The sequence below is a fragment of the Natator depressus genome, chromosome 1 (assembly GCF_965152275.1).
Source record: "Natator depressus isolate rNatDep1 chromosome 1, rNatDep2.hap1, whole genome shotgun sequence".
Classification (NCBI taxonomy): domain Eukaryota; kingdom Metazoa; phylum Chordata; order Testudines; family Cheloniidae; genus Natator; species Natator depressus.
In genome coordinates, this window is record NC_134234.1 from 230862899 (window position 1) to 230875421 (window position 12523).

General features: G+C 40.9%; 1 protein-coding gene across 11 annotated transcripts in view; it reads right to left on the bottom strand.

Annotated features, from left to right (window-relative positions):
* Positions 1–6074: 6074 nt before the first annotated feature.
* Positions 6075–12523, bottom strand: part of SOX5 (SRY-box transcription factor 5) — a 606300-nt gene continuing 599851 nt past the window's right edge. For all 11 annotated transcript variants that reach the window (XM_074937768.1, XM_074937807.1, XM_074937745.1 and 8 more), the window contains one exon: positions 6075–10562. In XM_074937768.1, the coding sequence (XP_074793869.1) occupies positions 10259–10562 (304 nt within the window). In that variant the 3' untranslated portion in view covers positions 6075–10258. The remainder of the gene's footprint in view (positions 10563–12523) is intronic.

Below are 12523 nucleotides of genomic sequence, written 5' to 3' on the forward strand. Positions count from 1 at the left end.
AGTAGGCAGTTGTACTGGTGTAGTTCATTCCCCTTCCCTTATGGCAATAAGTGATACTAGTCTGAGAGCCGTTACACCAGTATAATTGTGGCGTGCTTAAATACACTAGCGGTTTGTACCACGTTTGTGTCAAGACAAGTCCCGAGGTTTAAATAATTCAAAAAAATCTTAATAACCAAACCAAAACCATTTCATACTTTATTCTTACGTCAGAAAAATACAAAAAAGGGCATAAAGTATTTTGAGTCTTGGGAGTGAAAATAAAATGGGACTAATAAAATTGAGCTAACCCACCCCTGATTCTGATTTTTGAAGCCAAAAACCTGACGAAAAGGCTAGCGATGGAAAAATCAAAACCACCCGCAATTTGCTCATTTTGGGTTTTTGCTTGTTTTTTAAAAACCTGGACATTTAATGCCATGCTTGTCTCAGAGCTTTTTCCTCTAGCTAATAATACTTTGCACTGCTGTCGTGCCTTTAATCCAAGGATCTCAAAGTAGTGTGCAGCCATTAATGAATTAAGCCTCATAACACCCCTTTGAAGTGCGTATTATTATAGCAGTCTTAGAGAGGAGTTTGAGTAAGTCATACATCCTTGTAAGTTTAGGCTTCGTCTACATGAGAAAATTGCAGTGGTATAACCTGAATTGTGACATTAAACTGGTGCAAACCTCTGTGTAGAGTAGACCCTTATATTTCAGTATAATAGTGGCTTTTGGGGGTTTAGTTTAAGTCCTTGCCGCTGCACAAAAGCTGTTTGCCCCGAATGTGGATTATATTGATATGAAAGTGCTTTATATCAGTATAGCTATTCCTGTATGGGAAGGGGAAACAGCTATACTGCTGTAAGACACCTTTATACCAATATAATTGTGTGTACATTAGAGATTAAACGAATTTAGACCTTGTAGGCACAAAACCATGCACTATTTTAATTAAACCGAATTAGTTGAACTGGTGCAAATGCCTCTGTTTTGAAGCACTTATTTTGGTTTAAGAGTGCCTTAGTTTGGTGTATCTTAAGCCTGTTCCTAATTGGCTTAAGCTAAAGCAAAATAAGCATGATTGAAATCAAAATAAATATCCACACAGTCTCTTTCACTAGTTTAAAATCACACCTTAAATTAAATTGGTGCAGCCCTGCATGAAGACAAGCCCTTAATCAATACATTCTTAATCACACCCCAAACTGTTTGCTTTGATTCAGTTAATGGTTCAGAAACGAACAGTGCTGATGTCAGTTTTTGACTACCCCAAGGCCACACGGTGCTTGTGAGTAGTGAAAACTGAGTTCACTATGACACGGATTAGTCAAGTGGTCAGAGATGTAAGCCCACACTCTGGGTGTCTCTAAGCCTCTGACTGCCAGATGCTGGGAGTGGACGACAGGGGGTGGATCGCTTGATGATTGCCCTGTTCTGGTCATTCCCTTGGAAGCATCTGGTGCTGGCCACTGTTGGAAGACAGGATACTGGGCTAGATGGACCATTGGTCTGACCCAGTCTGGCCGTTCTTACTGTAATTATGAGCATTGAGGCAAACACATAGATTAGGAAGAGAGATGAGTACTGTGCTGTGCCTATAGCCTATCCACTGTAAAGTGAATCCCTGAATTCAGTTGAAAGGGAACATCTTGATGAATGGGAATAAATTTAGGCTTATATTCTGAGAGGAGATTATACAGCTCCACCAATATGAAAACTCAAAAAGGGATATTTCCTCACTGTGAAGACCCTACAGGGACAAGCCTCAGCACTCTGGAGATTTTAAACAATCATACAAAGAGTGGACTAGAACCAATGAGTTTGTAGTGGGCAATAAACTACAATTTAGGCAGAGGGTAATCTGACTGGACTAATTTACAGGGAAAGAGCACAATCATGTCTGGAAAGTGACTGGAAAAAATTCAAGGATTCCATGGTTTTTCTCTTGCAGTGACTTCCAGATCAAAGTTTTTAAGATAATTTATTTAGATACACATGTTTTTCGCTCTCTCGCTCATAGTCACACGAGCGTTTTCTAGCTGCCAGCCCTGAAAAGTCAGCATGGAACCTGAAAGTCAAGCTTTCTGCCCCATGAATCCTCAACAGCCATATTCTGCAGTCAGAAATTAGCCAATGATTTCATTAATGATACATGAACCAGACTAGAATCCAGGTCGGTAAATTGGGGATATTAATACGTTCTCCTGTCCCTTTTGTGCCTTACCTGTTTAGATTGTAAGCTCTTTGGTACTGTCTCTGGGTACATATTGTGTCTAGCACAATGGAGCCCTGGCAGTGGTACTGTCATAACAATAGTAAGCAGTGCAACTCTTGAGATCAGCTATCTAAGCCTGTTCATGAACACTCTGGATCCAAATCCCCGGAAGCTAGCCCAATCAAAGGTGAATGATGCCTTTGTCTCTGATTCCTTTGCTTTTGCAAATACACTTCATTTTCTTACGTTTCTGACCTATGCTTTCAGTGACTGAGCAGACATCAGTTGGCCTGTGGTTTCCCTCGCTACATTTCTGTAATTTTTCTGAACGCTCCTTGTTTAAAATCCTAAATGATTGCTCAAGTGTTGACATCAAAGTCACAATACTCTGCACGTTCAACCAGGGTGCTTTATAGTCGCCCACGTTTTCTGTGGATCTTGGCACCTTTTGGTAAATGCATACATTTGTGTGTTAGATTGCTCTTAGGAATTATCTGTTCATCACACTTGTTTTTAGCACAATGTCATAGTTATTCTTATCTCCTTCCTAAGCAAAAAGGCTTTATAAATATTTTCAGCATCACTCCCCAGTGTGTAGATTAATGAGTTGACCTATATTCCTTGCTTGCTGGGTTAATGTTCATTGCCTTTTGGAATCTGGAGAAGTGTCCATTCCATGGAGGCTGTTCCATGGACATATCAAATATCATGTTTGGAGAGGATTGAGCATTGTCATGTCACCCCCCCCCCCTTATTTATGCGACACTGGTAAATCCTAAAAAAAAGGTTGTTTTCTTCTAAAACTGAACAAGGGAACTTACTTCGTTAAAAAAAAACACATCTCCTTTCCTTGCTCGCTTTGTACAGAGCGTTTCCCCAGAACCTTTCTCAGCCCCTTCCCTGGGTTCCTGCAACAGATTTTAAAAACCACTACACGTGCCCTCACACGCACAGCTCCACCAGCCACGTCTGTTCAATGGGAAAAGGAATGACTTTGCCAGAGTCACAAGTCGCTCTGCTGCAGTACGTGAAGTGTGGGCCTATTCTGAAAAGTGGCATTTTGTGTATATAAAACCAGTCAAATCTGTTTACGTAAGTGACCTAAACAAGCTTTTACTTCTGTTTGCCTGACAGAGCCATCACAACGCTGGACAAGTGAGCTAGATTCCACTCCATCCACAGCACAATTCAGCTAAATTGTGTTATGGGTTCAGTTTAGGCCAAGCTAAAATTAGGTTCTTAAATCCATCCTGAGGCACCTGCTTGACTTTCAGAATTACTGAGCAGCCACCAGCTCCCCTGGCTGCCATTGGGAGCTGGTGGATGGGCAGCAGTTTGAAAAATCAGGCAGGTGCCTGGGGACGTCATTTCCAAAAGTCACTTAGATGCTTTTGAAGTGTTTATTCTGGGGATTTAAACGCTAGGTTCCTTTTTTGAAAACCTTAGAGGTTGACTCCAAATTGGATAGTTCTCATTCTTAGTTTGTCTCTCTCTCACACACTCCCCCTTTCCAGCCATTACAGGTCAAATCTTGGATTTGCTATACGCCGGCCTCTTCATTAAAAAAAAAAAAAAAAAAAAAAGGTCATGCGCCCCCGTCGTTGGGCTGCGACTGCCAAATGCCAGCCTGCTGCTCCATGAGGAGATGGGAGCGAGACGTCTGCATGAGGGGAAGGGTGGTGGGATTAGTAGTTGTATCGCTTGCCAAGAGGCCAATAGAGTCACCAATGTAAACGGCTGGACAGGCAAGTAGGGCCTGGAGTCTGGACATGCAGTAACTTTGGCGCCATGACACGCAAAAGATGGTAAAGTCAGAGCACAACTAAGCTGCCATATTAGCCATCCGTGGTGCCATGTGTTGTGTTAGAGGGGAGTCTTGGGGGACTACTTGAGACTGCTCTTGGTGTGACTTGTGTGTACTGGACACTTCAGTGGCACGTAGGGACTCTTCTGTGATATACATTGGGTGACTGGGCTGCTGTTTGTAGCAGGCTGTGTGTGTGTTGTGGTCCTGTAAAGTCCAGTCCTTTCCTGGACACGTCTTGATGCATAGCTACTGCCTCTTTTTTTTGTTGTTGACGGTGTCATGTTGCAAGATGTGCGTTTCTGTTGTCTACTGCTCACAAGCTATGGTGTGGAGACTAGCGTCAGGCAGCCCTGCTTTGTTAAAGCTGTTCCCAGTCCCTCATGCTGACGGCCCTCACCTCCTAATGAAGTTAGTGAGAGTTCAGGGTGCTTAGTTACCCAGAGCCTACCAGCTTGCAGAAATCTGAGCTTCACATTGTGGCTGGGATATTGATTCAGCAAGTTCAGGCTCAACTACAAATGCTTACTCACACAAGGAGAGTTTCAAAATTGATGGAGCACCTCACAGGTGTAAGGATTTGCAGGATCACATCCTTTAATGGCTATCTATATGCTACTCCCAAGTACCCTGTCTCACTGTTTGAGTAGTTTTTGAATCGTATGGGGGCGCAGCCACCTGAATTTGTACTTTTCTTTTTTGGGGAAGATGGAGGTGGTGGGAAGTTTGCACTGATTTTGCCTCACTTTCTGCCACATATTGCTGTGGAAACTGAAGGAGTGGTTAGTCAATATGCCCCCAAATCCAAGTTAATAAGGTTATTTCTTGTGTATAATCAAGCATTTCCCTGAATTTGCTTTGAATTCCTGAACCTAATAGCTATACTTATAAATTAGCAAAACTAAATCAATGTATGTTTTAGAGTTGGGCTTGAACCAAAACTCTGATCCAAGCAGCCCCACATATACAGCGGCCAGTATCTGGATCCATACCTGTACTTTGGAAGTCGTTCCTGTCTGCATGTGGCCTGAATAAGATCTCTGGGTCCAAATTTTTCTCCTGACATTTCAGTGGCATTACACCAGGAACGATTTTGGCCCCTGACATTTGTACAACCTTGAGTAATGGGATTTAAACGTTTTGTATCTTGTTTTATTCGTCTGATAATAAAACTAAACAGCACCCCATGGCTGTAAGAAGTGGGAAACAGAAACACAGTATAAGTAAAGAACACATTTGCTGTTTTTATTGGTGCCTTGTAGGGCAATAATACTGAAAAAAGGGGAATGCAAAAAAACCCAGCATGGTGGTAACCCACATCTTAAAGAGTACATCAACTCCTGGTTTTTTAATTTATTGTGGCATGAATGATAACATAAAACCAAAACATGAAAATATACAACTTATATTACACTATGTGTTATGAACAAAATATAAATCTATAACTCTATGTTATATTTACATAATTATTTCTTTTATTAAATTTCAAGTGAGATGGTAGGTTGCACATACTTTGTTTTAAGCTCCAGGCATTTGATTGTCTCTATTTTCTTTTCTATTTTTCTTTTCACTTGTAAAATCCAAAATGTTAGAAGGAGGAAGAAGAGCTTTAGAGCCAATGGAGCTATATAAATACTGTTTCAGCAAACCAGTGACAAAAAACACCAGGGAGTAGAGAAATCAGTCAGTAGAAAAAACAAACTTGACATGTTCTTCAATCTGGGAAACTGACAAGTTAAGATAAAGTTGAAGAAAATGTAAATATAAACCAAGCTAAACATCCATCCCATGCCCTGTGAGTTGAGGATACACTTGGATCCACATCTAATGAATTACATACATTTCCTTGCAAAATTGAAGATGGGATTCTATCAAGAAGTGGGCAGACAAAATATTTCATATTTGATAAACCATGCCCTTAAACATATGATATATTATGCAGTTGCGATTAATTTTAGCGGCTAAATTCTTGCTAAGTGAGGTCTATGTTGCCACTGTGTGTAATTATTTTTGATGTTACAAACGTAATGTCAGAGTCTTCTTCAGCGACAATAACAGCTCATCTCTTTCGATTAAAAAAGAAAAAGCTTTGAAAATGTGCTGTAAAAAGGTTAAAGACAATTTACTTTTTAAAAAAATGATTTAATTAAAGAAAGAGTCTACTGCAGAAACCAAATCTTTGAAATAATGTCTATGCAGAAAGAATTTCTTCCATATGCATTTGTAATAAGAGGATTTTGTTACAAAACTAATTAAATTCTATAATAGTAGCTAGTGTTCTTTTCTGGGGGCCTGATTAATATAGCGGAACGGTTAAATAAAGATGTTAAATGCACTTAAAAATCCTATTTTACTAATATAAGGCATGAATAAATTCAGAAAGAATTATGTGTTATTTCATTGAGCTTACCAGTCAGTCCCTCCATTTTTTTTTCTTTTGACCCTCTTTTCCCCACTGCTGGTATTACTCTCTGAGAAGTTTGAGACACACTGGAGTAAGAAGCTGCCCTGATTTCTGAGGAAATGAAATGTGTGACCAACACAAAAGTTCTAACAAGAAGATCATCATTATATAGATTCCCAGGAAAGGGGCAAGCTTGGCCCACATATATGCTAGGCTTTTTGTGCAATTTTAGGTTAATACTATCCTAATCTGTTCTAACCTGGTTTTTCTCGGAGCCATAAGGACACAAAACCCAGGAAAAGAAAGAAACAAGACAAGAACTTCTTTTATAGTTTTTTTAAAAAGGGCCTCTATTTCAAACATGGGTGTTTTAATACTATAGGACATATGGGCGCTCTGATCCAGCAAAATACTTAAGCACATGCTTTGTGGGGCTGTATCAATTTCAACATCGAAATCCAGGGTCTTTAGCAAGCTACCCAGGTTTGAAAATTTGACCCAAGCCCTAGGTCCTAGCATAGTCTCTCAGGTATAGTTTGGGTTGCAATAAAGTCAGCATTTTTTTTTTCTTTTTTTAGCATTCGTTCTGAGACTCAGTCAAAGACAACACAGAATGTAAAGCACAGCCCCATCTCCCACACCTCCCCAAAAAGGAATTCTGTCACATCACCCATTATGAGGAATAGGGCTTAGTCCTCCAGCCCTTACAAGTGCTCCTAATTCACGCAACTAGGCCCATTGGCTTAAACAGGGCTACTCCCATGAGTGAGGCCTTGAGTATCAAGCTCATAGCTTTTTTGGGTGAAATGCTAGTCCCATCGAAGTCTAAGGCAAAACTCCCATTGACTTCAATGAGGCCAGAATTTCACCATGCCTGCCTTGGTGGCACCTACCTGGAGCTAAAACAAAGTATTCTCGTAGCCCGAAGTCACATGATTAAACCAGAGCATCTCTATAACATGGTGGAAATCAAGCAACCAGCAAATGTGAGGTGAATCCACAAGAGTCAGAAATAATTTGTTCACAAAGACAGGGAACAAATTAAAAAAAAAAAGAAGCAAATATCTGTTTTCACATTGTACATAAGAATGATATAAAAACAATTGTCTATTTTTTTTCTTCTTATCCAAACAGAGTGCTTAAAAAAATTGGCTCTAGATGACTGGTGTAATTAAATAACTAAAATGAGTGATGAGAGAGCAGAAGTTAATTAAGATTGAAAACAACACTTCCATTAATTCACTCCATCATAATAAACATCAGAAATTGACATGACTGGGGCCCAAATTAAAATGAAGAAATAAGAATGGGGGTGAGCATGGGAAGAAGTGAGTTTTTATATGTCTATATAAAAAAGCGGGGTTGGGCAGCAATTTTAAATATCTCAACAGCTTCATTTGCTGCACTGCCAAATCAGAACAGAATAAAATAAGGTAGAAAAAAGGGAAATAAATTATACATAATTTACTAATCTGGGAACAGCTGACCATTATTATTATTATTATTATTATAATTACCATTACAACACTAGCAAGAAGAGGCAGTTCAAATGAAAAAAAAATACAGTCATCAAATACAAACAAAACCAATAAAACCCTCTGACGTGGAGGATGTGATCAGCTACTCCAAGCGTAACCCCAGAGCAAGTCTTCTGAAAGCGAGAAAAAGTGAAAAGAATTTTTGATGCAGAGGTGGAAATCGAAAAGGGGAAATAAAGAAAAGGGAGGGAGAAAAAAAGATGGCATGGGGTGAAGCTATCACACATCCAAACCGCTCATTGGAGTATTGTCCTAACTCTTAAATGGCATTTGTTTGTTTGTCATTTGCTTTGCACAAGGTCTTGAGAAGGAGCTTTACACTTCAAGTGGTATGTCTTCAGGGCAAAGTAAGGTCATGATCCTGCAATTGGATCTGTGAGGACTGACAGGGTCAGGGACCTGAATCTACTGGTGAGTACTGTGGGCTGGATCCTGCAAATGCGTGTAGTCCTTACTCACATGAGGCATTCCCGTGATGCTGATGATGAGCGTCTTCCTGTGAGTAAGGATCTGTAGGATGGCACCCTATGTTCACAAACTGTGCCTCAATGGAAAGCTTTTTTCTGTAACATGAGACCGCACTTCCTAGGATAGAGCTGCTGTTGGAAATCAGAGGCATCCTTTTCGTGCTAGGGTTAGGTAATGCTGCTGCCTGCTGTCTTACCACATGAAACTGGGCACACTCTTCTTAGAGGAGGATCAGAGTCAGGCACCAAAGGATGCTTTGTGTCACTTTGAAACAAAGCAGAATTTTCAGTTAGGTTGCTGAAAATACCGTGGGCTAAATTCTGTCAAGGGTTATATGTGTGCAACGCCACTGTCTCAAACGTGCATGCCCATGTGTAAACAGCACAGAATTTACAGGTGAGATGACTGAGGCAAGGAGGTCTAGAACAATATTACAAATATCTGTTAGAGCTTGAGGGAATTTATTTATTTTCCTGGTCTCCAACCCTTTTGGAACCTCAAAGACTCAGGATTTTGCTGCCCACAGTGGATGGGGGAATTGCTTCATTGTTATTTTTGTTCTTTCTCCTTGCACAGACATCCCACTGATGCCCGTGGGTGTTCCAAGTAGGTAGAGAGAGCAGAGTCTCAGCCAAGATCTGCCTTATGGATCAGAGATCAGCCCCAGATTCATCCATTTTTGCTCATTCTAGAGGTTAGTACTTCCAATTTGCCTGCCCTGTTCTAACAACGGTAATTTTTTATGTTGCCATTTGAAGTATAAATTAAAAGCAAAGGCTCCTTACAGACCAAGTTGTTTGGAGGATGTGGGATTTCATCCTGAATATGATTTTTGCTCACAATGGTCCAATATTATTCTTATTAGTACCATAAACACACACACACACAAAAATCCAAGATCATAAAATATTTTTCTCTAAATTTTCTTATGTCTCTCTCACTTTCACCTGAGAACGGCACCTACAGTTTCCTTTAAAAAAGAAAAGAAAAGAAAACAAAGTCTAATCTCACCAGCTGCTGGTATATCAGGTTCTTCGAGGGATTGTCTAAGACATAATAACACTGTCCTAACTTAAGACAGAACAAGAAACAAAAGCGACCAACCGGAAAAATAAAATTGAACTAGTTCAGCGCTTTAGTACAAATTTGGCACTTGCTCAAAGACTCGGTGTGGTGTGCAACTGATGAAGAGAAGTCCTCTCGAGAAAGGAAATTGCTTGTTGGGGTTTACAGAAACAGACTCCCCACTCCCTTCCCCACCATACACACACATGCGTGCCGCCAACCCTAAATATTCAAAGGAGAAGGGAAAAGGAGGAGGAGGAGGCAGAGGGGTAAAAGGAATTGTCTTTTTTTTTTTCCTGTCAGGTGCATTACCAAAAAAAAAAAAAAAATTTACTTCTCTTTAAACTGTAGCACAAAACAACAAAACACATTCACAAGCCACTTGTTGGCACTGTGTACCTGAGTGAGAATTTCTAGAACATTGTAGAACAAACAGCCATAGAGTTTATTTGAAAAAAAAAATAATCAAAGGTCGACGGGTAAGACTTCAGTGCTTGGGTATAGCAGCTGAATTACTGGCATTATTTTACCCATAGCTTATTTCATTCTTTTGTTGTTGTTACCATCATTGTTTCCTTTCTTCTGGGCCTTTTTTTTTTTAAATGCAGGCTGATGTCTATTAGTCAGCTGATGTCCCAACTAGTTAAGACTAACAGTTAAAGTAACAGTCAGTGTATGAGAAAGTTAATGTGCTTGGCCACTGGTAAGGATAAACCAGGTGGGGCTTTTTTTTTTTTCCTCCTTGAAGTCCTGTAAGGTCACGCAATATTTGGACCCTTATCAGTTGGCTTGTCCTGCAATGTGATTTTCACTGTCACTGCCGTAGTCCACATCAGGGTCGTCCTCTTCTTCGTCGTACTCATCGTAGATTTCTCCATTGATGTCACTGGCCTGCATCTCCTCTTTGATGTGCGGCTCCTCGCCTTTGATGCCATAAGTGCTCTGGATGACAGGCATCCCGGGCTCTGGGCTGCTGGACACACTCGAGTGCTCTGATGGCAGATGGGGGGAGGGCATTCCTGCCATGGCGATGGCTCCTGGGTAGACTACACCAGTGGTGGTGATAGGAATCTGTGCTTGTTGCCTGTCGTTGAAAAATAAAAGGACATTTAAATACAAGCAGGAGCAAAGAGAGAGCTTAGCAGGATAGCCTATAAAGTCACAAGGACTATCATTATTGGGCTTGGTGGGCCGCCCCTAATCTTCCAAGCTTTGACACTTGATCCTATGACTAATGTTAGGCCTGAACCAAATCACTGATTCAAGCACCACCAAACTTCAGAGACGTTTGATCTGTATCTGAACTTTGGAGCTTGCCTAAGGTGCAAGGTTCCTTACTGGGTGAATGAGATGTCTATGAGCACACAGCCAATGACAAACATCCTGCCACCCATGGTCCAACGATTAAAAAAGACTTCCCTTCCCCTCCCCCCCCCGAAAATAAAAAAATTACGGAGTGCAATGAGGGCCAGAAACAAACAGCAAGGTTTTGCTGGCAGGAGAGAGGTGGTGGTGGGAGTTCCTGAGGAAGTCTATTGGTGGCATGGGGAAAGGAACAGGCTTCCATCTGAAAGCCTGACATAGGCTAGGAACATGGAGTTTATTTAGAAACCTGATGGCTTGTAGGGAGGGGCACAAGGCCTTCTGGGACCCATGTGGGACTGTGGGTGATCCCCAGGACCTCCAATGTCCACAGGGAGGTGGGTGAGGAGAAGAGGGATCATTTAGTGATCGGGATGGACAACTCCCTGGAACAGTGAGAAATATTGGTGAAAAGTAGATCCTCTCAGGGATGGCAGATAAAACTAGAAAAAGCCAGACTTAGACATACATTGTTTTAAAATAAATAGAGCAACAGCAGTGTTTGATAAAAATCCTCTATAGGACATTTAAGCCTTGGAAACATGTACAAGGTAGTGAAAGCAGAATTATTTCAGGCCATCAAAATTCCTTTTCCATGTAGAACACTAGCTGTGTTGCACCAGAGTTTATTTCCCTGAGAAGCTCCAGGGTCCCAACAAGCCTAGAGGTTTAAAATTCATGCTCCTTTTGTTTCCTTGCTGCATGAAGTAATTCCATTGCAGTAATACCCTTCAGTACATGCTGCATATTGTAATGTCATCAGTGGTGTGTCCATCTGTACTGAAAAGCCTTGCCACAGGAGACAGGGTGGAATCTCTTGAGATGAACATTTTTAATTAAGAGTGAAACCATCCCCTGTTCCTGAGCCTGACTGTTCACTGACTGCCCAGTAAGCCTTGCACAGCAATCCCGAAAGACTAAGCAGTCCCAAGCATCGGAACATTTATTTGGAATTATTTGCCACATTTTTAACGTACTTGCTTGTTGCTGTCCTAGGGAAGCCTGCTCACTTCCTTATTTCAAGAACAATATAGTATGCCTCAACTAAGGGCTTAGCCTGTAAATAGGGAGAACATATATTTTGCTTTTACTCTTAATTCAACAGAAAGACCTAGCATTTCTGCAACTAGAATTATTCAGTGTTTTTAAATGGCTTTTAATAATAGGAACACTTTGCACTCAGATGGTGCCTCTCATAGGCCAAACGTTTGTTGAGTTTCACAGTTCTTCTGTAATGTCACTTGCATTCCATAATTGAAGAATAATATCTGCCACTCCTATAGCGCCTTCCATCAGAGGATCTCAAAGCTCTTTATAGCCATTGATGTGTTAAGGTTCGTGATGGCCCTATAAAGTAAGCATTTTTAGCCCCCTTTTAGAGATGAGGAGGCTGACAGAGATTAAGGGTCAGATTTTTCAAGAGAGCCAAGTCCCAACTATTGTCACACTTACGGACAGACTTTCAAAACTCTTGAAAACCCGGCCATTTATTTTGGTGCCTAAATCGTTTAAAAATCTGGCCCTAAATGACTTGCACCAGGTCCTGCAGTGAATCAGGGGCAAAGCCAGGAACAGAACCTGACTCCCAGGATCAAATACTGATTGAAGTCAATGGGAGTTTTACCATTGACTTCAGTGGAACCTAGATTTCAAACACAGCCCCCCTCCCCAGTCCCTGCTCTA